The sequence below is a fragment of the Dendrobates tinctorius genome, unplaced genomic scaffold, assembly GCF_039654945.1.
Source record: "Dendrobates tinctorius isolate UK_male_01 unplaced genomic scaffold, ASM3965494v1 ptg000073l, whole genome shotgun sequence".
Taxonomy (NCBI): domain Eukaryota; kingdom Metazoa; phylum Chordata; class Amphibia; order Anura; family Dendrobatidae; genus Dendrobates; species Dendrobates tinctorius.
The window spans coordinates 4,506,555-4,534,285 of record NW_027361741.1 but is presented as its reverse complement, the minus strand read 5'-3'; the positions used below and the strand labels follow the sequence as shown (position 1 = coordinate 4,534,285).

The following is a 27,731-nucleotide window of genomic DNA, read 5'->3' as shown; positions in this document are numbered from 1 at the left end:
CATCGGCCATGGCTGGATTGTAATATTTCATCAATTTTCATTGATGAAATATTACTATCGCTCTGATTGGCTGTTTCACTTTTAACAGCCAATCAGAGCGATCGTAGGCACGTGGGAGCTAAGCCACGCCCCCTGGGATTAACCCATGAGTGTCCTCTGTGCGGGTTGGGTGACCTTTCAGTGACCCCGGTCACCCAACCCGCAGGGGGGCTATTTATAGCATGACGCCTACTGGGGCGTCATGGGCCGTTTGGGCACGAGTTTTCATGACGCCTACGTAGGAGTCATGGGTCGGGAAGGGGTTAAGGAAGATTCTTGTATCCAATTCCATTCCTGAAGCTTTCTTTACATGTCTTTGTGCACACTTAGTCTTTTTACGGAGTTTTGGAGCAGAAACTGAGCGGAAACTCCTAAGACTTCGGGTCTGAAAACTCAGAAAAAAAAACTCATTATCGACATACCTTAAATATCAGAGGACATTTTTTGTTCAGTTGTGTATGCCTTCATCGTGAACTCAGCATTGCTTCTACGGGAGTATACCAACATAATACAGTGCTGGCCGGAGGCCCCAAATGGCAGGACACAGCGTGCTCATAGATCTGTAGCATAAACTGAGGGTACAGTCTCACAACCATAGATTCTCTCATCTGAGAGAATCGGATCGCTCAAACTCTGTTCTCTTTGTTTCATCCAAGAGAAATGGATCACAGTCAGGAGGAGATGGAGAACAAAATTTCTCCATCTTCTCTCATGTGAGTCTACTGAAAGCAGACTGCACTCGGATGTCATCCAAGTGCAGTCCCATGATTTCCATGCACCCATACACTGGAGTGGGAGCATGCCATTCAATTTGTGCTGTAAATTGCAGCATGCTGCATTAGTTTTTTTTTTCTCACGCCGAAATCTGTATGAGAGAAAACCGCCCCATAGAATAACATTGTTCCAAGGGTGATCTGATAAAACCTTGCACTCGTCCAATGTATACACTTGTGTGAGCGAGCCGTAACGGGGATTCTGTGTGCATGAAGACTTACTGGAATTGTCATCGTCTCAGAGAATTTTACTAGTAGAATTTTGATTGGAGGCTTTTCTGTTCCTTCAAAATCATGAAGCCTAGCGTAGACATGATGCCATACAATTATTGTTTAAAGAAGTTAGATATTAAAAATGAAGTGACATGATTAATAGAATTATATTTGTTAGGCTAAGCAGTTTGCACTTTACCTGTTCATAATTGTCAAGTTGTGAATAATAAATTATTTTGGTATTGGGTTGTGTATCAATTTATGGAAATGTAATTCAGAAGTCAATATTGTAAACAGAGCTGGATTTGCTGGCTGTATTGCAGCTAAAGAAGAAAGCATTTTTAACCCCTTAAAATCATAATCATTGGGGGATATGGTGCTTATGCATTCTACCACACATATTTAAACTAAAATCCAAGAGTTTAATGAAAACTGCTGTCTCCTCCAGAGACCAACAGCACGGCAGCCATGGACCAATCCACTTTGTGCAGACAAACAAACCACAACAAGGGTTTTGGCAAGACCAATGAAGCAGGCTGGTATAGCTTGCTTTTCCAATACTGATCCTTACTATTGTGTCTGAGAAAATCAGATCGGGCTGTCCAACAATGCAGCAGGGCGATATTTACCCTGCTGCATAGGTCACTATTGTTAGCACCAATCATGGCCCTTTTAACCTTCTAGATCAGGGGTCTCAAACAGCTGAGTATATGGGCCACATAGAAAAAAAAGTTTGCATTTGGGGGCTGCGTTCTTTGAAGGACAAAGTGACTTACTCTGTCGCCTTATTGGGGGACACAGAACCGTGGGTGTTATGCTGCTGTCCACTAGGAGGCGACACTATGCATAATCTGAAAAATATTAACTTTGGCTCCTCCTCTGCAGTATACACCCCTGGACGGCGTCAGCCTTCTCCAGTTTTTGCTTAGTGTCGCAGGAGGCACACCTAAGATTTTTTTTACTCCGTCTTTTTTCCTGGATTTTTTTCCAAAGGACTACAGATGAAGAAAAGAGGGTCTCCAGCGAGACTCCCGGCATGGCTCCCTCCTCGTTCCCCTATTAGGGGTACCCGGTTGAGGTCGAGGTGGCTATTCCCCATGTCGCTCCCTCACCAGTCCCTCGGGTACTGGTTCGAGGTCGAGACCCCCCTCCTTCCTCAGTTCCGTCCGGCTCTGGGTCGAGGTTGAGGCGACGATGAAGCCCCCTGACGGTGATAGCAGCACCCTCCCTAATCCCCCTCTGGGGGTATTAGGTTGAGACACCGCAGGTAGGGCCTGTACCAGGGACCCCCAGTCCACCTGTGGGCTCCTTTTGGGACCGGGGGAGTTGCAGCGAGGCTGGGCCCTTATTAGAGACCGGGCTCCCTGCGCCCCAGTCTCTGCAGCAATGGCGCCCCAAGGGACCCTCCACAGGGCCCCAGTCACATGTGGCCCCACCGCCAGCCCTCCTTTCATTCTGGGGGGAATCTGGTTTAAATCCACCCCCCCGCGGACGACCGCGCCGTCCTGGAGCCCTGCTGGGCAGGAGACCTCAAATTTAGGCCGCGGCTTTGGCCTAGCCAAAGTCGCCGCCCCATTCCCGCCCCCCCAGAATGCCGAAAATGACACTGCAGTGTCATAGAAAGGGGCGGATCGAGGCAGGAGGGGCGCGCTTTTACATGGCCCAGCGCGCCCTTTTCCAGCTCTCCGCCCCCTTCCCTCTCCACCTCAGAATCCGGTGGCCATCTTGCTGCACCTGGAGGAAGGCAGCACAGAGTCTCCGGGGGGCACAGGACGTGGGGCTTATCAGCGCTGGACCTAAGGGGGAGCACCGGTGGGGTAAGAGCACAGCTGGGTCCTTGGTACTCAGCTGTGAATTCCTATACCCTATAGCGCTCTCCTACTCCTTTCCTCTGCGTAGATACCCCTGTAGGGCCTCCACTAATCAGCCTAGGTACTATGTCAGGCTCAAGGAAAAGAACCAGGCAAGACTGCTTTTATGCAGTCTGCACAGCCTGCAAGGCCACTCTCCCCAGCGGCAGCACGTACCCGCACTGCCGGGATTGTACCCAAAAAACAGGATCAGAACCCCAAGAAGTCCCTACCAACGCTTCTGCGACCGCTACTGCGCCAGAATGGGCGACTCAGATGTCGCAGTCTATGACACAGTCTATAGATAACCTGACCTCCACATTACTGCAGGCTCTGCAGGGTCATGTCTCGGCTATGAACGTTAGCCAGCAAAGGGACGTCCGGTCTCATGATCAGGGCGCTTCCGACAGTTCAAGGCGTAAGCAGACCCACAGGTCGCGTTCATCTGCATCCTCACATAGCAATAGGTCTTCCCCCTCCAGGGAAAGACATAGTGGCCTCAGGTCACCGAGGCCGTCCCCTGATAGAGAAGGACAATGCGGATCTCCACAACGATCCCAGACCACGGGAAACCTCCGCTCTAGTTCGCCCGCTAGGGAGCTCCTTAGCCATGCGCAGGACTCAGAGGGCATATGTGACTCCAATTCAGATAACGAAACAGAGAACGCTTTGCTCCCTTGTCCCCCTAGCAATACTGCGATAGTTGAAGATATCGTCTCTTCCATCCTTCGGGTGCTGGACATTTCAGATCCAACCCCGGAAGCACTAGAACAAGATTTCCTTTGAAAGTGTTCAGAAACCATCGAAGGTCTTCCCTAATCACCCGGAATTTCAAAACATCCTTTCTAAGCATTTTTTGCAGCCTGAGAAAAAAATTCACGAATCGCAAGTATTTGGAAGCAAAATACCCCTTTCCACAGAAAGACACCAAGGATTGGACAGATCCGCTGAAGTGGACCCTCCAGTCTCTAGGCTAGCGGCACAAACGCTCCTCTCGCTGCCGGACAGTTCAACCCTCAAGGACACAGCAGACAGACAAGTCGAACGCATGGCTCGTTCAATCTTTGAAGCGGCAGGTGCCTCTTTGGCTCCCGCATTTGCTTCAGTTTGGGCAGCCAAGGACATCATGGCTTGGGCTGATCTATTGCAAAAGGGCCTTCAAGCTTCAAATCCTCAGCTGGCGGACCAGGCGGTGCAAATTGCAGTGGTGGCAGATTACATGGTCCATGCAGCGTTGGACTCTGCAAGAGGAATAGCGGGAATAGCATCAAACGCCATCACAATCCGGTGTATTCTCTGGCTAAGAGAATGGAAAGCGGATGCGGCCTCAAAAAAGTCCCTAACAAATCTCCCGTACTTCAGTGGCCGTCTTTTCGGTGAAAAGCTGGATACAATGATATCCAATGCTACCGGGGGCAAAAGTACTTCCCTCCCTCAACTAAGACCAAAACGCACGTTTAAAAGGCGTAATCAATCTAGTTTCCGATCCTTTCGGAAATCTTCAGGCTGGTCCGTCTCACGCCCAGCACAAAACCGTAATCGTTCCCCCCGCAGGGACAACACACGTGCGGCACAGAGGCCGGACAGGAACTGGCAATCAAAGGCAAGCCAGGCAAAACCTAAAGGTGGAAAACCTCAGATTTTTCCCTCATCCTGACTCTTGCCCTCTGGAAGACACCCCACTTGTAGGCGGACGACTGCTACTCTTTCAGCAGGTCTGGCTGCCTATTACAGAAGACAAGTGGGTCAAGGAAATAGTGTCTTCAGGATACAAAATAGAGTTTACTACCAGCCCACCGCACAGGTTTTTTCCCTCTGTCCCTCCAAAATCCCCGCTCAAATCTCAGGCCTTCCGTCAAGCGGTTTCTTCCCTCCTGCGAGCAGGAGTCATAGTGCCATTCCCAGCAGAAGAGCGCTTCCGAGGGTTCTATTCCAACCTGTTCGTGGTGCCCAAGAAGGGAGGCAGCGTCCGACCCATACTAGACCTCAAGCAACTCAACAAGTACGTTCGAGTTCGTCACTTCCGCATGGAATCCCGCCGGTCAATCGCGTCTATGGAAAAAGGAGAATATCTTGCCTCCATAGACATACAGGACGCATACCTGCATATACCGATTGCTCCCGCCCATCAGAGGTTTCTCAGATTTGCAATCAACCAAGACCATTACCAGTTTGTGGCCCTCCCGTTCGGTCTCGCCACGGCTCCCAGAACATTTACAAAGGTCATGGCAGCTACCATGGACGTTCTGCACTCCAGAGGCATAGTAGTCGTTCCATACCTGGACGACCTTCTCATCAAGGCCCCCACCCTCAAGGACTGCGAGGTCAACGTCTCGATCACGATCGACACTCTGAGGCGCCTGGGATGGTTAGTCAGTTTACAGAAGTCCTCGACTACCCCGAGTCAGTCTCTGACCTTCCTGGGGATGCTATTTGACACCTCCAAGGGTCTGGTGATCCTCCCCAGGGACAAGGCACTGGCTCTCCGTCTGGGAGTTCACACACTCCTCCGCAAGTCCCCCAGATCTCTCCGGTATGCCATGAGAGTACTTGGCAGGATGGCAGCAGCAATGGAGGCGGTACCATTTGCCCAGTTTCACCTCAGACCCATTCAACTGGCCATCCTCAAGTCCTGGGACAGGAATCCGTTCTCCCTCGACAGGGAGTTCCGGTTATCAGCAAACACCAGGAGGTCCCTGCACTGGTGGCTCAAGCCAACCTCGCTTGCAAGGGGAAAATCCTCTCTCTCCGGTCAATGGAAGGTTTTGACCACCGACGCAAGCCTTATGGGTTGGGGCGCGGTGCACCTACATCACAGAGCGCAAGGCAGGTGGTCACCAAGGGAATCGACCATGCCCATCAACATCCTGGAAATTCGGGCCATCTTCCTGGCGTTGAAAGCCTTCCATCACTTGCTGGCAGACTCTCATATCAGAGTACAGTCGGACAATGCCACGGCAGTGGCATACGTGAACCATCAAGGCGGCACCCGCAGCATCCAGGCGATGATCGAAGTAATGCGTATCCTACAATGGGCGGAGGCTGCAAGGTCAGTACTCTCCGCGGTCCACATTCCGGGTGTGGACAACTGGGAAGCCGACTATCTCAGCCGACAAGGAATAGACTCGGGGGAATGGTCTCTCCATCCCGAAGTCTTGTCAGATCTGTCATCGTTGGGGGACCCCGGACGTGGATCTGATGGCATCCCATCTCAATGCCAAGGTTCCCAATTTCATGGCCAGGACGCGCGATCCGCGGTCGCTCGGAGCAGATGCCCTGGTTCAGGACTGGACCCAGTTCCAGCTTCTGTATATTTTTCCACCCCTCCCCCTGATCTCCAGAGTCCTGAGGAAGATCAAACAAGAGGGTGTTCCCACCATTCTGATCGCTCCAGACTGGCCCAGGCGTACATGGTACGCCGACATCGTGCCACTCACAGCAGACGCTCCCTGACGTCTCCCCACATGTCCCGACCTCCTGTCACAAGGCCCATTCTTCCACCAGAACTCAGGGGCTCTCAATTTGACGGCGTGGCCATTGAGACCTGGGTTTTGACCCAAGCAGGTTTTTCACCGGACGTTGTTAAAACCATGATCAGGGCTCGAAAGCCAACTTCAGCCAGGATTTACTATCGTACCTGGAAGGTTTTCTTCACATGGTACGACTCTCGTGGGCAGATTCCACTTCCCTATTCTCTTCCAAAGGTCCTCGGTTTCCTTCAGTCAGGCCTGGACGCCGGGCTATCCCTGGGCTCGCTGAAGAGCCAGGTGTCAGCGCTTTCAGTGCTCTTTCAGAGGCGTATTGCTAACAAGCCGCAAGTGAAGACTTTTCTCCAAGGGGTTTCCCGATTGGTTCCCCCCTACAAACGTCCGTTGGAGACGTGGGACCTCAACCTGATCTTGACAGCACTACAGTCACCTCCTTTTGAACCCCTTAAGGAGGTCTCACTCCGCTTTCTATCACAGAAAGTGGTTTTCCTGGTGGCAATCACCTCGCTACGCAGGGTGTCTGAACTTTCAGCTCTGTCCTGCAGACAACCCTTCCTGGTTTTTCATCAGGACAAGGTGGTTCTCCGTACAGTACCATCCTTCCTTCCGAAGGTCGTGTCCAGCTTCCACCTCAATGAGGAAATATCACTACCGTCTCTTTGCCCGGCTCCCGTTCATAGGGTAGAGAAGGCTCTGCATACGCTTGACCTTGTCAGGGCATTGCGTATTTACGTGTCTAGGACTGCTCCCTTCCGGAAGTCTGATTCACTTTTCCTTCTTCCAGAAGGCGTTCGCAAGGGCCTACTGGCTTCCAAAGCCACCCTTGCTAGGTGGATCAAGTCCACCATTCAAGAGGCTTACCGCCTCAACAGTTCTCCCCTTCCGGCCGGTATCACGGCACACACTACGCGGGCGGTAGGGGCCTCTTGGGCCATTCGGCATCAAGCCTCGGCACATCAAGTGTGTAAGGCAGCCACTTGGACTAGCCTGCACACATTTACAAAACACTACAGAGTGCATACCCAGTCCTCAGCGGATGCTAGCCTGGGTAGACGGGTCCTGCAGGCGGCAGTACCCCAAGTTTAGGGGACTGTCAGCATAATATTCGTCCACTGCTTCCCGCCCAGGGACTGCTTTGGGACGTCCCACGGTTCTGTGTCCCCCAATAAGGCGACAGAGTAAAGGAGATTTGTGTACTCACCGTAAAATCTCTTAGCCTTTAATTGGGGGACACAGCTCCCACCCTGTTGCCCTTGCGGGCCGTTGTTACGGTTGGGTTCTCATTGTTGTTTGAGCCTGTTTATGGTAGCTTTTTTTTTTTTTTTACAGGCATGGTTATGTTTTTGGTATATTCCTCCTAATGCTTTTGCACAAAACTGGAGAAGGCTGACGCCGTCCAGGGGTGTATACTGCAGAGGAGGAGCCAAAGTTAATCTTTTCCAGATTATGCATAGTGTTGCCTCCTAGTGGACAGCAGCATAACACCCACGGTTCTGTGTCCCCCAATTAAAGGCTAAGAGAGAGATTTTACGGTGAGTGCACAAAAATCTTTTTTTTTTTTTTTAGTAATACCATTTTTTTTTCTATACACCTTTTGAACAGTTTTCATTTTTTAATTTTTTTTTTTATAGCTTGGGTCGTTATGGATGTGGTAACATGTGCACACATATTGTGGTTATTGCAAAATATCCAGGTCCCCATATTGTAGTCGTGTCCCCATAGTAGTGGTTATGTCCCCATCCAGGTCAATAGTCTCCATAGGAGGCTAGAAGCTGGCACAACTCATTTGGCTCTGCTACAGAGGTGATGAGCAGATCGCTTCTATGTAGCCGAATTACTGTCTTGCTGTGAGCTCCGACCACTGGGTAGCACTCATAGCATTTTGGCACCGACAACCATAGAGGTCTCCAGGAGACCTCAGGTTGTCATGCCGACACACCGGTGAGTGCATTTCCGGCTGAAAGCGCCATTTAAATGCCGTGGTCAGCATTTGACAGTGGCATTTAACTAGTTAATACCTGCAGGCTGATCACAATTCTGACAGCGGCTATTGCAGACACATGTTAGCTGTTCAAAATAGCTGACGTCCCGGGAAAAGATGTGGGCTCCGGCGGTGAGTTATCACCTACTCACCTATAGCCTGTATGACCTTTTAAGCAATGAGCCATACAGGCTCTGTGCCATGGTGCATGAGGCAGAAATGAGTGTAAGGGTTAAGCCTTCTATAATTTTATACTTTCATGACAGTTTTGCTTGTTCTCATGGCAAGTAATAAATCCATGAGCAGTTTGCGCTTGCCATCACTACTAGTAAAGCAACAACTTTTGCTGTTAGGGTCTTCTGAAACCCCCTAAACCACATTAGTGGTATGCTGAGACAACACATAGCGCTGCAGGAGATAAAATTATCCCTCATACATGTAGAGCAAAAACTACATTTTTCATGCTTATACTATAAAACATTGGCATTTATTCAGATTTTTTTTATCCATGGTTGTGCACGCTGCATATATAGATAAAATGAGCTGTATCACATGTAAAGAAAGAAAATGATAGCAGAAGTCACATACATTGCATTCTGAGAGGTAGCAACAGTGGTATCCACCATTAGAACTCGTGTGCACTTCTATTATTCTGGATAACGTGTACGAGGACCAGCTTTATTTAAAATAGAAAAAATATATATAAAATACATTTTAGTGCCTCACACTGTAGCTAAACAATGGTGAAGCAGTATGAAGCAGTTAAATGCCATCACAATAGAACTAAAAATATCACTCATTAAGACAGTCTTTTGGAAAAAAAAAAAAACACATGCTTTTGTATTAACAATAAAATCCTTCTTGATTTGGTGAATAAAAAAAAAACTCTGAAAAAAATATCCTGAGACAATAATGCAGCCATAAAGGGTTAGGGTGATCTGGAGCAGAGGTAAACGTAAGGTGTCCATCTAGTTAGTAACTTATTCCATGCATCTGTCAGGAGTTCTGTAGTTTGATGATGCCAAATTCAGTTAAGAGTGCGATAACCAGAAAGAGCACATAGAGGAAGATCAGTGCGATCCCGTAGCCTCGATGTAGGTGAAAGCACTGTATAGGTACTGCTATCAGGGAGAAAACCAGACTTGCGCCAAGACCTCCAGCCAGGATCCACACCAACAGCCCTTGTGCTTCAAGCTATAAGAGAAACTAAATATTAGGCAGAAGTAGAAGGCTAGTTTCACAGCGCATTGTTTTACAGTGTGTAGACATGTTTTTACTGTGAAAATGCATGCGCACGCCTGCGTTCCCATAGACTAATGCTTTTTTAACGCATTCCGTGCGCAAGCGAACGCAAGTGGTTTTTTGTTTTTTTTTTTAACGCCATTGGACGGACCCAAAAATGCAACAGGTTGCGTCCGGCGCGTCTAGACGCACACCTGAAGAAAAAAGAAACCATGCGCACGATAACTCAGCCGAATGCATGCAAACGCAAGACCATGCGCACGCCATGTTAAACATAGGTGTGCATAACGCATGCGCACGATGTGCTGTGCAAAAAACGCTAATGTGAAACCAGCCTAACAAATGCCTTCCTGCTCCCAATCAGAACATTGGTCAGCCCAGTATAGGGGATAGAACATTACCTATTATTTATGGTATGCTCCACCCAATAAAAGCAACGTAAACCACACGTTAAAAGTGGGACACAGACAAGACTCGTGTAGCTACAAGTATCAGAGATGTAGCAGTTCCCCATCTGACCTGTAACACTGTCGTGGATGGACCCATCTGTAGAAGACAACCAAGACCAACTCCGATGAGGACATCTAATATCAGGTCAGGATAAATTGCTGGGTTTGAAGAAAACGACTGACAGACTAAGATCTTTGTGTACCATCAATGGAAGGACTTAGTTTTATTAAATAAAAAATTAAAAGTATACAGTACTCCTGAAAATAAGCAACATAACATATCTTATTAGAGAAACCTGCTGCTTTCTCCTACAGGAATGAGCTTCAAAAGTCACAGTTAAAGGCTGTATTCAGTGAAGACCGATTGTTACATTACATGCGATAGACGACCAGTGCTACTGATTAGCATATATACAAAATATTAGGAGGAGCCTGCCTATAGCCTCTCAGTAGCAGCTCTGTGATTTAAAGATCTGTCTTAACTAAATTCAGATTTTACCCAGGAATTGAGAATGAATGCTCAGTCCAGGACAAAGAAGCAGATTTCACTGCTAAAAATGTGTAATGTATCTTATTTTCATGCGTATTATTGATTTATGAAAAGAAAACTAACCCAACAGTAACTCTTTAGAGAACACTGCAATGTTACTTTAATATTGCTGCTTTAGCCAACAATTCTACTTCTGCATGCTCCAAATTTAGATTGAGGTTTTCATACAGAATCGGATAAAAAAAAAAATATATGTGGCACGTTCACACAATCAGGAGAAACTACTTTCGTGACAGGCGTGATTTTTCCAGAAACTAAACCTAGATTGCGGATATCACTGGCCATGAATGTTGATCTGTATGCCTATCTCAGGACAGCAGGATGGGGCAGCTGCAGAGGTGTATAAGGGTCAGTGTCAAGGACACAAATGAGAGGGTGTGTGTGTGTGTGTGTGTGTGTGTGTGTGTGTGTGTGTGTGTGTGTGTGTGTGGTGTCAAAGCATAAAAGTTTAATTTTCAGAAATCAATAGTACACATGAAAATAAGCAACTTTGATTTTCTCTAAGTAGTAATACAGCTTGTTTCTCCCCAAGAAGAGTTGTTAGTCTCCAAGATTCTCAAAAATATAGAAGATTTGACAACGGATGCAGCACTAATGTAGAGTTGCCCATTGACTCCAATGTTTAAAGAAAGAAAAAAAAAACGAAAAAAAAAACACAAACATCTGGCAGGATCAGTTCATAAATAACTAAAGTGTTGTTTCAGCATACATTTTTACATAACTGATTTCTGCTGGACCCATTCTAACAGATCATTACTGGTCATGTGAACACATAGCCTTACCTGGGAATTGAGAGCTTTGAAAGTGATGGCAAAGAAAAAAGTAGATTCTTTTAAGATGTATAAGGCTGTGTGCACACGCTGCGAATTTTGCTGCGGGTCCGCAGCGGTTTTGGCCGCTGCGGACCCGCAGCAGTTTTTGCTGCGGTGTACAGTACCACGATTCCCCAAAAACCGCAGTGCAGACGGTGCGGAATTTTCCGCGCGGATTATCTGCAGTTTTCAATCCGCAGAAAGAATTGACATGTCAATTCTTTCTGCGGATTCCCCTGCGGTTTGCCATCTCCTCCATTGAGGAGATGAAAACCCACAGGGCAAAACCGCAGAGCAATCCGCAGGTAAAACCGCAGGTCTTTTGACCTGTGGTATCACCTGAGGATTTTACAGACTCCGCACCTAAATCCGCAGCGTGTGCACACAGCCTTAGGGAGTGTGCACTCGGTGCGGATTCTGCAGTGGATTTGCCTTTGCAGATCCACATCCATTGTACAGTACATGGGATTTAAATCCGCAGCATGTCAATTCTTTCTGGAGATTCTGCAGCGGTTTGACACCTGCTCAGTTGTCCAGGTGTCAAACCCCAGGGGGAAACCGCAGGAAAATCTGCAGGTCACTTTTTTTAAATTAGTTTATTAAGCCACAGACCGGGTATACAGCATACATACTGTACTATTATATATATTTTTATATTTATTATCTCTATCTCACATAGCATTAAATGCTTTACCTGCAAATCAGTGTGGAAAAATCCGCAGATGATTCCGCACTGTGTGCACTCACCCTTCAGGTATGACGCAGCACATGTCCGCTGTGTCCAAAGTGCTGCCGGCTATTGAACACAGGAGATTCAATATGTGTTCACTGAACTGTGCCGATTCACCGCGTCTAATACAATGTGCAAGTGAAATTTATTTTGTGGAGGCTCGCAAGAGAAATTGACCCTCTGGGATTTCTTGACATCCCATCCACTATGCCATAACATCTGGACGCTGCACAAGTATTCAACGTCTAACCCGCAGCATTACTGATCGTGTGCACATACCCTTAAAGTTTAGTTTTTTTCCCCCACATGTACCATTGATTTTTGAAATAAGTCTGTTAACTCCAAGTTGTTTGCCTAGAGTCATTAAAGGATACTGAAAATGATTCCGCCAAAACAGGCAGAGAATGCCATGCGTGGATAGCCTTGACGAGCCAGTGTGAGGTCAGATACAAAGTCTGTAGGAACATTTATGGTGATTAAATAGGAGAAAAGGAAAAAAATATATATTGTTAGACACTACACATACATGTGTGATCAGGCAATATCCACACACTACATTTGTCTATTGCATTATGAGGAATAAATCCAGTTAAGAGTCCCAAACCATTTGGCTGTAGCAATAAAGCAAAGCCCAGAAGAACCCATAATAAGCAATCTGGACCCTCTACTTCTGGCTCTGTTTTTAGAAAGGAAGAAAAGTGCATCATGCAGAATTAATCATGCAAGAATATTTGTGAGTGCCGAATTCAAGAAATAGAACCGTTTGTAATCTCCTGCAGGACAATGATGTCACATTGTCAGTGAAGCTTTAAAGGGATCTTGTTTTTCATGGGAGGAGGATTTTTTTTTTTAACCCCTTTACCCCCAAGGGTGGTTTGCACGTACATGACCGGGCCAATTTTTACAATTCTGACCACTGTCCCTTTATGAGGCCATAACTCTGGAACGCTTCCATGGATCCTGGTGATTCTGACATTGTTTTCTCGTGACATATTGTACTTCATGCTAGTGGAAAAATTTCATTCAATTAACTTGCGTTTGCTAAATTTTAAAAATTTTTGCCAAATTTCCGTTTTTTTTTTTTCACAATTTTCCAACTTTGAATTTTTATGCCCTTAAATCACAGAGATATGGCACACAAAAAAACTTAATAAATAACATTTCCCACATGTTTACTTTACATCAGCAAAATTTTGGAACCAAAATTTTTTTTTGTTAGGAAGTTAAAGGGTTATTAAAGGAAGGGTTAAAAGTTGACCAGCGATTTCTCATTTTTGCAACACCATTTTATTTTTACGGACCACATCACATTTTAAGCCACTTTGAGGGGCCTATATGATAGAAAATACCCAAACGTGACACCATTCTAAAAACTGCACCCCTTAAGGTGCTCAAAACCACATTCAAGAAGTTTATTAACCCTTCAGGTGCTTCACAGGAATTTTTTTGAATATTTAAAAAAAAAAAAATAAAAAATGAACATTTAACTTTTTTATACTTCAGGTTCAATTTTTTTTATTTTGCCAAGGGTAACAGGAGAAATAGGACTGCAAAAGTTATTGTGCAGTTTGTCCTGAGTACGCCGATACCTGATATGTGGGGGGGAACCACTGTTTCAGCGCATGGCAGTGCTCAGAAGGGAAGGAGCACCGTTTGACTTTTTCAATGCAAAATTGGCTGGAATTCAGATCGGACGCCATGTCACGTTTGGAGAGCCCCTGATGTACCTAAACAGTGGAAACCCCCCACAAGTAACCCCATTTTGGAAACTAGACCCCCCAAGGAACTTATCTAGATATGTGGTGAGAACTTTGAACCCACAAGGGCTTCACAGAAGTTTATAACGTACAGCCGTACAATTAAAAAATCATTTTTTCCACAAAAATGATCTTTTCACCCTCAATTCTTATTTTTCCAAGGTTAACAGGACCCTAAAAGTTATTGTGCAATTTGTCCTGAGTAAGCCGATACCCCACATGTGGGGGTAAACCACTATTTGGGCACACGGCAGAGCTCGGAAGGGAAGCAGCACCATTTTACTTTTTGGCTGGAATTGAGATCGGACACCATGTTGCGTTTGGAAAGCCCCTGATGTACCAAAACAGTGAAAACCCCCCCACAAATGACACCATTTTGGAAACTAGACCCCCCAAGGAACTTATCTAGATGTGTGGTGAGCACTTTGAACCCCCCAGTGCTTGACAGAAGCTTATAACGCCAGGGCGTGAAAATAACATCAAACATGATCTTTTAGTCAATTTTTTTTTTTTTTTATTTTCCCCAAGGATACCAGGAGAAATTGGACCCCAAAAGTTGTTGTCCAATTTGTCCTGAGTACGCTGATACCTCATATGTGGGAGAAAACTACTGTATGGGCACACGTCGGGGCTCGGAAGGGAAGTAGTGACGTTTTGGAATGCAGACTTTGATGGAATGCTCTGCGGGTGTCATGTTGCTTTTGGAGAGCCCCTGATGTACCTAAACAGTGGAAACTCCCCACAAGTGACCCCATTTTGGAAACTAGACCCCCTAAGGAACTTATCTAGATGTGTGGTGAGCACTTTGAACCCCCCAGTGCTTCACAGAAGTTTATAACGACCGGGCGTGAAAATAAAAAAAAAATCGTATTTTTTCAACAAACATGATCTTTTAGTCACCAATTTTTTTATTTTCCCAAGGGTAACAGGAGAAATTGGACCCCAAAAGTTGTTTTGCAATTTGTCCCGAGTAGGCCGATACCCTATATGTGGGGGTAAAACACTGTTTGGGCGCATGGCAGAGCTTGGAAGGGAAGGAGCACCATTTGACTTTCAACGCAGAATTGGCTGGAATGGAGATCAGACGCCATGTTGCATTTGGAGAGCACCTGATGTGCCCAAACAGTGGAAACCCCCAATTCTAACTCCAACCCTAACCCCAACACACCCCTAACCCTAATGGGAAAATGGAAATAAATACATTTTCTTTTAATTTTATTATTTTTCACTAAGGGGGTGATAACGGGGGGGGGGTTTGATTTACTAGTTTTTATGTTTTCCGGCTGTCGCACGCTAAAAGACGCTTTTTATTGTAAAAATAGTTTTTGCATCACCACATATTGAGAGCTATAATTTTTCCATATTTTGACCCACCGAGTCATGTGAGGTCTTATTTTTTGCGGGACGAGTTGACGTTTTTATTGGTATCATTTTCGGGCACGTGACATCTTTTGATCGCTTTTTATTCCGATTTTTGGGACGCAGAATGAACAAAAACCAGCATTTCATGAATTTCCTTTGGGGGGTGCGTTTACACCGTTCCGCCTGCGGTGAAATTGATAAGACGGTTTTATTCTTCGGGTCGGTACGGTTACAGCGATACCTCATTTAGGTCTTTTTTTGTGTTTTGGCGCTTTTATGCAATGAAAATTTTATATAAAAAATAATTTTTGCATCGCTTTACTCTGCGAGCTATAACTTATTTTTTTGCTGATGCTGTATGGAGGCTTGTTTTTTGCGGGACAAGATGACGTTTTCAGCGGTACCATGGATATTTATATGCGTCTTTGATTGCACTTTGTTCGGCGGTATGATAAATCATTTTTGCTTCGTTTATTTTTATTTTTTAAGGGGTTCGCTAAAGGGGTTAACTAATGGGACAGTTTTATAGGGCGGGTCGTTACGGACGCGGCGAAACCAAATGTGTACTTTGTTTTTTTAAAATTTCCAAAAAATGAATTAGGGAATATTTTTTTTTTTTTTTTAATTATTTTTACACTTTTTTTTAACTTTATTACATTGTCCCAGGGGGGGACATAACTCATGTGACAGATCATCTGTCACAGGCACTGCACTTGGCTTCCTCGTGCCTGCGCTTTGCAGGCACTGAGGAAGCCAGCTCCCTGCAGGCCCCCGAAGGTCCCCGTCGCCATCTTGGATTCGGGGACCTGCAGGGATAGAGCCCCCCCGCAGCAGCGCTGCACATTGCGCTGCTGTGGGGGGCTCAGGGAAGCACAGAGGGAGCCCCCTCCCTGCCGATGCTTCCCTTTAAACCCCGGTACACCGCGATCATGGTTTGATCGCGGTGTGCAAGGGGTTAACGTGTCGGGGCGGTCCGTGACTGCCCCTGACACATTATCACAGCTGACACCCAGCACAATCAGCTGACACCCGGCCGCGATCAGCGGCACTCACCACGTGGGCGCCGCTGATCGCTGTGACGTACCTGGGTATTAAGTCCCAGGGCACATGGAGGGGATAGTATGTCACATGGCAGAAAGGGGTTAATGTTACCATTTGAGGGTATAAAACATAACCCCCTCCAATTTACGTTTTGTTTCTTTTTGTGCATGGGAATTAAGAATTCTGAGATTTTTTTTTTTTTTAGGGAGGGAGAACTATTTTTACTGTGTTCATGGTGTTAGAAATAATCTGGCAATGGGATTCACCTCTGCAGCAAGATTGCAGGGAAACCGGTCTAGATTTTTTGTTTAAAATACAAAAAAAACCAAACACACCTGAAACTTTGAAAGTGGTGACACAAGCAAGAGGTTTTTTGGACAACGAAACTGTGCGAGTGCTTCAACTTTGAGAGACCACTTTTTTCCTGATAACACATTGGGATAGCTATGACATTTTGACCACTTCTTACAGCACTTTAATTATTTCGGTAAAAAAAAAAAAACAAAAACAAAAAAAAAAAAACACCCAAACTCAACAGAAACGCAATTTTGGTTTTTAGCCTGATCCCTAAACACTAAGCAGAAAAAAAAAAAAAAAAAAAAAAAAAATCATAGTTATTTTTATATTGTGATAGATCAGACTTTGCGATACCATGTGTGCTTTTGCTTTTATAAAGCATGCAGAAAGATTTTGGCTCATCTTCCATGCCTCTACATACAACCATTGCAGGGCTGGAAGCTTTTGTTACAGAGGGACCCTTCACAGAATTTTTGGTACGACCCCCTTTCAGATTTTAAAAACTAATAACCAAGTCTGAACCAATAGAGATTTCCGCTCTGAACCCTGAATGATTGTAGCTCTAGAGAAAAACAAGCCGCAAATTATTTTTTTCCTACTGATTCCAAGTTAGAATACGTACAAAGTATAAATATACAGTATATACCTCATTGCAAATTCTACACTCACCCCCAATACTGTTCCCCCAGGCAAGTAAAGTTAGACCTAGCACTGTGTTACTCAAGCGGAAGATTACGCCAAAGGTGCGCAAAAGGTTAACGACTTCAGTTGCAGCGGCACTTATCCAAAGCGCACTAGTAATAAATCCCACAAAGGAAAAGATCTGTGAAAAAGGCAAAAGAAAGGGGTTACATAAGCTGTAATCCAAAAGAATAAAACACTGCTTTATTTCTATTTAATTTTTTAATTTTATTTTTATGTAAAAGTCTATACACACACACACACACACACACACACACACACACTTACCCAGTGATATTTTGGGGGTTCTTCATTTCTGGTGCAAAAGAAAATAATAACTGATAAAGGGAATCCAATCAGCAACAATATGGCCCACACTGGCAGCGCTCCCTGAACATAGAAAGCATCTAAGTGGATAGGAAAAAAAATTTCCACTGTTAAATGGGTTACTATATGTTACCCAACACTTTCAGATATCTAAGGAGAAACAAGACTCTTCTGTCACCCATACTTACAAACTCCTGAGTTTAGACAGAATAAACAGAGCAGCGGACTGGTGATTACATGCAGACAGTTCAGGGGTCTCTGCCAGTTGCGATCTTCTTTATCTGGGTCCACAACCGGCACACAGAGCAGCAGCAGAACCTCTACAGGAATCTAGAGGAAGACATATGCCCTATGAGATTACATTCATTGATACTTCTTTACCAAAGTCAATTAGGAGGTCTACTTGGTTTGTATCTAGAGGCAAGATTTCATTTTCTGGAGTAAGAAAAATATAATGTGATCCACGAAATGTTTTGCTGTATAATTAAGAGTGGTCTTCCCTTGATTGATTTCCAATAGTAGCCATCAGGCTAAATGCCATTATCAATCTGACAGCAGCATTTAACATGCTTGCGCCAGAAGCGCGTCACAATCGTCGCCCATCGGCACCAGTGTCACATGAGGCCCCCGATGGGTTGGCATGACAACCCGGGGTCTGCAGGAGATCTGTAAACTGCGCAACGAATAAAAAAGAAAAAAAAATAAATCCAGGATTACAGTTTTGCGCACCGCAACACTGCATAATTAAAATGCAATAATGGGCGATAAACATTTACACCAAAATGATATCAATAAAACAGTCAGCTTGGCAAGCAAAAAAAATAAGTCCTCACTCAGCCCCAGATTCTGAAAAACGGACATGCTACGGGTTTCGGAAGATGCAAATTTTTTTACATTTTTTTTTTAAACTAATTTTGAATTTTCTTCATTACTTAAAGAACCTAGACCTGTCTGGCATCTACGAATGCCTAATGACCTGGAGAATCATAATGGCAGGTCAGTTTTAGCGTTTGGTGAACATGGTAACCCGAGTCCTATGAAACTTTTGGACCACCTTGGGGAGGTAGGCCGGGTCTGATCTTAGAACCACTCGGTCATCCAAGATCTGCGTATATGGAGGGCATATAGAGCTTGTAGGTCGCTCACTCTACGGGCCGATGTTAAGGCTACCAGTAATACAGTTTTACGTGTGAGTAGTTTTGGTGACAGCTCTTGTAATGGTTCAAAGGGATCTTTGGTTAAAGCCTCTAAGACTAGATTCAGGTCCCAGGGTGCTATCTTTGGGATAATGACCGGCCTCGACCTGCCACAGGACTTTATGAACCAGGACACCCACCTATTGGCTGCTAGGCTGCAGTTATATAGGGCCCCCAGAGCTGAGACTTGGACTTTGAGGGTGTTAGTGGCTAACCCAAGTTGCAGCCCTGACTGTAGGAATTCTAGGATAGGTCCCACTGGAGCTACATCCCCTAAAAGGTTCCCCCAGGAAGTCAAGGAACTTTCCATGTTCTACCGTAGATTTGGGATGTTATAGGTTTCCTACTCTTCAACAGGGTTGAGACTAACCCTGGAGAGAATCCCTGGCAACTCAGTAGCACCCTCTCAAATTCCAGGCTGCCAAATTGAAACCCTTCACCTGAGAGTGGACCACTGGTCCCTGGGAAAGCAGGTCTGGAACCTCCGGTAAGATCCATGGATCTGTCACTGACATGAGTCTCAGAAGGGAGAACCAAGGCCTCCTCGGCCAAAACAGAGCTATAAGAATTATTCTCGCTCGATCCTCCCCGATTTTCCGGACCACTACTGGGATCATTGTTATCAGGGGAATGCATAGGCCAGGATGAACTTCCAGGGTATTTGTAGGGCATCTACTGCAAAGGGGTTTTCTCTTGGATTCAGTGAGCAGAACTTCCTGACCTTTCTGTTGCGTGCGGTGGCGAACAGGTCTATTTCCGGTTTGCCCCAGGCTTGAACTATTTGTTGGAAGACTTGGGGGTTTGGGGACCATTCCCCCTGTCTTAGGTGCCTGCGACTCAGGAAGTCTGCTTATGTATTTTCTACCCCCTTTATATGCAGTGCCGTGATGGATAACAGATGTTGTTCTGCTAAATGGAAAAGTAGATCTGATATTTCCATGAGGCCCCGAGATCTCATTCCCCCCTGGTGGTTGATGTAGGCCACCACTGCCCGATTGTCCATCATGACTCGAGTGTGGCTGCCCCAAAGCAAGGGGAGAAAATGTTTCACGGCTTTTTCTACTGCCCATAGTTCTTTTACATTTGAACCGTGATCCTTTTCTAGTGAGGACCAGGTTCCCTGTATTGAGTGGGATCTCCGGTGTGCTCCCCATCCTGTGGCACTCGCGTCGGTTGTAATGAAGTCCTCGACTGGTTTTTGCCACGGGACACCGGCTGTTAGATGCTTTTCTAAAGTCCACCAGAGCAGGGAATCTTACAGCCATGGAGAGACATAGTTCACCCTCTAAAGAGCTGTCACATTGTAGAAGGATCAACTTTATTCTCATTTGCACAAGGAAAGACTAGAAGCAATGGGATGAAACTGAATGGGAGGAGACACAGATTAGATATTAGAAAAAACTTTGACAGTTAAGAGTGATCAATGAATGGAACAAGCTGCCAAGAGAAGTGGCGAGTTCTCCTTCAATGGAAGTCTTCAAACAGAGGCTGGACAGACATCTGACTGGGATGATTTAGCGAATCCTGCTTTGAGCAGGGGGTTGGACCAGATGGCCCAGGAGGTCCCTTCCAACTCTACGATTCTATATGCCCTTTCAATTGTTTTTGTGCTGAAAGAACTTCCCACTGTAGTTGTCTTAAGTGGTACTGTGCCCACGCTACCGTGGGTATGCATGATGTCATCGAGCCTAAAAGGGACATTGCGTTCCTCAGTGTCATAGCTGGCCTTTGTATTGCTGTGCGAGCTAGGCCCCTTATGTTGGTTACTTTGTTTTCTGCCCGGAGGCAGCGATGTCACTTGGAGTCCAGTATTAGCCCTAGGAAGGATTGCACTTTTACTGGTGTTAATCTTGACTTGGGGATGTTTACTATTCATTCTAGTCCTATTAAAAGTTGATATCACTTCCTTCACTTGGTGTGTGCAGTGGGTCTCCGACCTCCCTACGACAAGAAAGTCGTCCAAGTATGGGACGATCACCATGTCCCGGGAACGAAGAAATGACATTACTTCGGCCATCACTTTGGTGAAAACTCTGGGGGCTGTAGACAGGCCGAACGGAAGGACTGCGTATTGGTAGTGTTTTACCTGACCTTGGACAGAGCGCTACTCAAGTATTTTTGATACTCCCGATGAATTGGGATATGATAATAGGCATCTTTTAAGTCTATCACTGCCATGAGGCAGTGCTGGAACAGGATTTTTGTGGCCGTATTGACTCCATTTTGAAGGAGCAATTGTCTACCCAATGATTGAGTCTCCTCAGGTTGACTATGGTTCTCCAAGAACCGTCTGGTTTTTGTATTAAAAAGAGGGGGAGTAAAACTCCCTTCCTTCTTGCACTGGGACTTCTTGTAGGACTTGTTTTTGCACTAGTCCCAAGACTTCCGCCTCCAGGGCCAGCTGTTGCTCTTGGGCTCTCCTTCAGGGTGTCAGTATAAAGGTATGCCTAGGCGGACAGGTGAATTTTATTTTTAAACCGTCCTGGATTGTGATTAGGACCCATATACTGGGGGAGATATTTGCCCAGACGGAAGGAAGAGAGAAAGCCTTCCCCCTACCTCCGACCTGATGTCATTGGGGAGATTTTTTGGAGGAAGTAGATGGCCCTTTAAACATATAGCCCGGTCCTCTTTCTTTAAACTCCCAATTTTTCCTATCTCCCGGGGGATGACCCCTGTTAAATCTCCTCCTCCGAAAGGGATGCTTTTTGGGTTCTCCCGGAAAGCCTTTCTTCCTATCCCCCGCATGTTCCAAAATTTCCTCTAGTTTTTTCCCGAAGAGGAATTGGCCATCACATGGAATGGAACATAATCTATGTTTCGATGGCAAATCCCCTTTACACCCTTTAAGCCACAGGGCTCGTCTTGCCGCATTTGACAGGCTTGCTGCTCTAGCTGTTAATCTCGCGGAATCTGCTGAGGTATCCGCTAGGAAAGCCGCTGCTCCATGTACCAGTGTCTGATTAGACAGTATTTCGTCCCTAGAAACTCTATCCTTGATCTGGTCCTCTATTTGTTGTAGCCAGACCATGAGCACACGAGCGGTACAAGTACCAGCTATCGCTGGTTTTAATCCACCTGCCGAAGCTTCCCAGATATGCTTCAGGAAACCATCTGCTTTTTTTTATCAAGCGGGTCTTTCAGCACGCCAGAGTCCTCTAATGGTAGAGATACCTTTTTTGAGGATTTAGCTACGACACCATCAATTTCTGGGACTTTTTCCCAGGTTTCTGAATCTTTTTGCTCAAATGGGTACCTCCTTTTTGATGTAGAAGGTAAGCCCCCTGACCTCTCAGGCTTTATCCATTCCCTATTAAGGCCTTTATCTTATAGTTTACAGGGAAGGTGCGTTTTTTCCTTTCATCCAGTCCTCCAAACATAACATGCTCCAATGATTTAGGGGGTCTTTTCCTCCTTAAGGCCCATTGTAGACCTGACAGCTTTGACCAGCTTTTCCACATCCTCTGTTAGGAAACACGGACGGGCCCTCTATATCGCTGTCCGAGGAGGATTCTGAGGACTGAGTAGAGGAAGAGGATGTGGAGGGGGACAGGGATCTTTCCTGACCTTTCTGCACTAGCAAGGCCTCTGAATCAGAATCCTTTCTACGGCTTCTTTTATCCTTTTTAAGGGCTGCATTTAGGGAGCCTTTCACCTCCTCTTGTATTATAGCCCTAAGGCTAGTCACCAAATCAGGGGTTTCATCCTGTATGGTTTTGTTTATACAGTCAGCGCAGAGATCTTTCTGCACTGATCTGCCAGCGGGTGTCTGCATAGGGCGCAATCTCTATCGTTTGTTTTGCCGCTAGACTTCCTCGACCCCTAGTGATCAAACAGAAAAATGGAACCCTGTTACCATAAGGGTGACATTCACGTACATCACTCAACACCGCTGTCAATCAAGGGTACCGATCTCGGAGGCTCCTCAGATGCACTTGTGACATTTCTTCTGGACGTCTCAGTCATGCCAGTCGCGTTTACAACTGCTGCTCGGCCTGGCATCTGGCGAGAGCTCTTGCTGCCGCTGCGGCTCTTCTTGCCCCACTTCCGTTGTGAAGTTTTGGGCATGAGTGAGTCTTCTGTGGTCATCCCCCTTATGAGGGGGATCCATTGCACTCTCCGCCTCCTCCGGTTACCCCCACAGCCCCTCCCCCGCCGCCGGTATCTTCTTTTGCCGGCCTTTTTCCGATGGGCGCCGCCATCTTGGATTCCAGTGCCGCCTCATAACGTCACGCCCCTTTCCCAGCGTGCGACGTCAGAGGGGCGCGACGTCAGAGGGGCGCAACCCGGAAGCGGCCACCCCTTCTGGACTGGATAGATGCGGCAGAGGGGGGAGGGTGGTGCGGCAGCCACGGCAGAGCCCCAGGACCCCAAGCTGTGCTGCATCTACGCCCACTCGGACGCTGAGCCCCCAAGGGACCCGCGGACGGCGCTTCCCCCTCCTGATGCACAGCGCCAAGGACCCACCTGTTTTTCCACACCAGCACGGGAGAGGGGCAGGTACGTGTGAAGCAGTCTTCAGCACACGGGTCCCTGTCAGGACAGGAAACCCAACTGAAGCGAGGGAGAGGTACCGCCCTTTTATCTTTAGTAGGGTTCCTGTCCTGGCTGGGCGGATCCCCTCTCTCATGTGTGCCATCATGGGAGACGGGAAAAGAATGCTTCAGACTATACCACACATCCATGGACTAAAATTCATTTCTGGCTTCCACAACTCACATATGCCAACCTGATGCACTCTACACAACTTACGTATGCCACTACATTATAAAATTCACATAGCAGGAGACAGAGGGGGTCACTTGTGGGCAGTTTCCACTGTTTAGGCACATCAGGGGCTCTTCAAACGCAACATGATGCCTGCAGACCATTCCATCAAGAAATGTGTTCCAAAACGTCACTACTTCCCTTATGAGTGCCCAAACAGTGGTTCTTCCACATATGAGGTAGCAGTGTACTCATGAAAAACTGCACCACAAAAATGATTTTTTCATTTTCACTGCTCAACGTTATAAACTTCTGTGAAGCGCTTGGGGGTTCAAAGTGCTCACCACACATCTAGATAAGTTCCTTAAAGAAGTTGTCCACTACTATAACTTTTTTTTTTTCATAAATCTTGCTATTATGTGCCACTAAAAACATCCACTGTGTTTATTTTAGCAATATTACCTTTTACCATCCTCTCGCAGCACATTTTCAGTGCTGCCTCCAGCTCTCATGGGGTTAAACAACAACTTCCTTTCTCCAGACTTAAGGGGGCTTCACACATAGCGATATCGCTAGCAATATCACTAAAGCGTCACCGATTTTGTGACGCAGCAGCGATATTGCTAGCGATATCACTATGTGTGATACTTACCTCCAACCGGCTCCCCCGCTGGCTATCGCGCAAGATCATCCACTTATCGGCTGCTTCCTGCTGGCGCCGACGAGCGAGACATGGACACGGGCGGGAGGACGTCATCATCGCCGCGTCTGAAAGGTAACGACTGCTGCTGCATCGCTGAGATCTGCCTGTTTTGCAGCTCAATAGCGACCATTTAGCGATGCACCAGCGATCCTGACCGGGTCGTATCGTTGTCGGGATCGCTGGTGCATCGCTAAATGTAAAGGGGGCTTTATTGTGCTCTAATACTACAAGTTCCATGATGGATTGCACTGCTTGCTTACATGCAACAAGCACACCCACTCCTAAACACACCCAAACCCTGCCCTCTTCTCTCTTCAATCTGAAGCATCTTATTGTAAGGGTCTGTGCACACGTTGTGGATTCTGCTGCGGATCCGCAGCAGATTCTCCTGTGTTGTACAGCACCATAAATTCAATGTAAAACAAAATGCTGTGCACCTGCTGCAGAAAAATCCGCAGTATAAGCGCTGCGGGTTCATTTCTGCAGCATGTCAATTCTTTGTGCGGATTCCACAGGTGAAATCTGCAGGAAATCCGCAGCATAAGGCTATGTGCACACGGAGTATCCCGTGGATTTTTCCGCCAAAAAACAAACAAACCAAAAAAAAACAGAAAACGCAGGTTTGCTTATGCTGCGGATTTGATGCACTTTTGTAAGCTAAATAAAGATGTTATTTAACAAAAACAAACAAAAAAAAAAAAAGAAGTTTTATGATGTAATTTCTGTCCACCTCCTCATTTACATTTTGGCCTGACAGTCAGAAGGCCAGTTAAATTGATGAACTGACGGGAGACAATACCTCCTGCAGTCCATCACTGAGGTTACCCGAGTTCAGAGTCTCACTTTACAGCACTGCTGCGTGAGAATTAGGGTTAGGGCTAGGGTTAGGGACCTCTTTCCCGGCGGAGGGATACACAGTGGAGGATTACCTTCTGTCATTTCAGTGCTGGAGCCCCTGGAGAGTCGTCGCATCAGCTGATGTGGCTGCTCTCCACAGGAGATAGTCGTGGGACCTCGATATTAATTTGACTACGACGGAAAGGTAAGTATAGGTTGGTTTATTATTTTATATGTTTACAGGAGATCGATGGCTTCGGGGAATTAGGTGTGTGCGGTGAGTATGTACTCTGTTATGTGTTGTATGTTCTGTATGTGTTTTTTTTTTTTTTACATTCAACACATTAGCCAGATGATGGGACTACTACTGTCCCATCATTGGCTAATGTGTCACTCACTGTCAGGGTAGCAGGCATAGCCGGATGGGACTTGTAGTCCCATCGGACGATGCCTGCATACACACACACCCCAGCAGAGCCCCCCCCTCGCAGACAGCACAGCTCCCCCGCAAACAGCCAGCAAACACAGCCACCCTGCCTGCAGACACAGCGCCCGGCACACAGACCCCCTCCCCTGGCCGCACACAAGTCCCGTCGCTCTGGATGCAGAGAGGAGACAGATGGTGCAGAGTGCAGACAGAGCGACGGGGCTGCCTGTGACGAGCAGTTCAGCTCCGCCCACAGACTGCTGTCACTATTGATGAGTGACAGCAGTGTGCAGAGCCTGGGGCATGCCTGCTATTGACGTCACGTCAACTTTTAGAGACGGCAGATATGAGCGGCTGCTGCAGCCTGGGGGTCACGTGACCCGGACTCAGCTGCCTGCATAGCGTCGCTCACAGGCAGTATTGGCAGCAGAAGGTAGTGACAATATTCATTAGGGGCCCTGGGGGGGGTCATTGTTTAGGCACAGCTGGGGCTCTCCAAACGCAACATGGTGTCCACTAACAATTCCAGCAAGTATTGTAGTGAAGGTGTAGGGATAAAAGGTTTTCTTTTGCTATCCATTAGTATCAACTAAAATGCTTGCAATTAAGGATAGTGTAGATTTATTGAACTCAAGACAACCACGACCAACTCTTTAGGTGCATTTCTCCTTGAACAATTTTATACTAGGTACCCTTACCTTAAAAACCTTTAAAATTTTCCAATGCCAACGTTTCCGTCTCCACTTCCTTGAGTCCACTGGGTTGAGCCCATCCCACATTATTTCCCATGTAGTGCTTTGCACTGGCAATAATGGCTGATACTCGTCTCCTAGGTAATCAGTGCAAGAGAAACATGACATGAAATAGTGTCCAAATAAAATGGTGTACATTTGTGTGATTCAAGTGGTTTATTTTTCAGTCTGGAATATACTCCAAATATAGTCCTATTAGTGTATTCCTAACCAAAACAAGTCTAATGATTGGAGGTAAAAATACAGAAAGTGACCTACACTCACAGAATTCAGACAATATGGCGCCACAAACTTCTCACTTCATATGATTTTTGTTCAATAGGAAAAAAAATAAATAAATCTCCTTTAGGGCCCATGTGCACACTGCATCTTTCACCTGCTCACCCAGCCACAGATTTTATCCAGGTGAAGCCACTTGAGGAAAATGTCAAATGCCAGTTTTCCTGAGAGTCTTGGAAGGCATTAGCAACGTTGCCCTAGAAGCGTCTCCACCACTGGCATCTTACTGTAGAAGGTGAAGAATAGTGTGAACAGCTTCACAGAAGAAACCTAAAAAAAGATGTCCTGCGAGTTTCCTCCAAAGTCTTGCCTCTGGCACGAGTTATATTTTTCCCGCAATGTACAGTGGGAGCAGTTAGAGACCACTCTACAGACCTATTAGGCTACGTGCACACTCTGCGGAATGGGGTGCGGATTTGGCCGCGCGGATTTTGTAAAATCCGCATGTAAATCTGCAGGTCAAAAGACCTGCGGTTTTACCTGTGGATTGCTCTGCGGTTTTTCATCTCCACAATGGAGGAGATGACAAACCGCTGCGGAATCCGCAGAAAGAATTGACAAATCCGCACCGTCTGCACAGCGGTTTTTTATTCCCATAGAGAATAATGGTACTGTACACCGCAGCAAGAACTGCTGTGGACCCGAAGTGGCCAAATCTGCTGCGGAACCGCAGCAGAATCCGCAGCGTGTGCACACAGCCTTTATTCTAAACTGTCTAAAATCACTGCAAGCTACACATCCATCTTCACAGAAGGTCCTCAGATATCATGTTGCCTTGATTTATTGTGCTTCGCATGAGTAACCGTTTAAACCAAGGTCCCACAGACATGGAAACTGTTCACCATCATGTGGATTAATAATTCATTTTAGCTGGGCATCTTTGATTACATTAAAAAAAACCCTAAACTGCTGCTAAAAGATGTATGAAATGCCTCAAAATTCCATCTATAAAATTGCTGCAAACTAATGAGTGGCCCATAAAATGTACCCAAACATGGAAATTAATGTATACAGTTGAAGTTACAGGCCCAAAGTTTAAGGCTGCATTCACACATCCAACAAAATGTTTAAGTGCTCCAATTTTTTTTCCCGCTTTTTAAAATGCACAATATTTGGACCCATAGAGTAGAATTGAGGTATTCACACCTCCATTAAAATCAAAAGATCTGAGAGTGAGATCCGGGTGACTCAGCAGGTCCTAATCCGAGTCCACACCTGCATTCCTGATCTTCTAGTTC

At 46.2% G+C, this 27,731-nt stretch overlaps 1 protein-coding gene across 3 annotated transcripts in view; it reads right to left on the bottom strand.

Moving 5' to 3' along the window:
• Positions 1-9,163: 9,163 nt before the first annotated feature.
• Positions 9,164-27,731, bottom strand: part of SLC8B1 (solute carrier family 8 member B1) — a 73,406-nt gene continuing 54,838 nt past the window's right edge. For all 3 annotated transcript variants that reach the window (XM_073582561.1, XM_073582560.1, XM_073582562.1), the window contains 7 exons: positions 26,161-26,291; positions 17,781-17,922; positions 17,554-17,672; positions 17,254-17,407; positions 12,502-12,582; positions 10,106-10,170; positions 9,164-9,538 (listed from right to left, as the gene is read on the bottom strand). In XM_073582561.1, the coding sequence (XP_073438662.1) occupies positions 9,341-9,538; positions 10,106-10,170; positions 12,502-12,582; positions 17,254-17,407; positions 17,554-17,672; positions 17,781-17,922; positions 26,161-26,291 (890 nt within the window). In that variant the 3' untranslated portion in view covers positions 9,164-9,340. The remainder of the gene's footprint in view (positions 9,539-10,105; positions 10,171-12,501; positions 12,583-17,253; positions 17,408-17,553; positions 17,673-17,780; positions 17,923-26,160; positions 26,292-27,731) is intronic.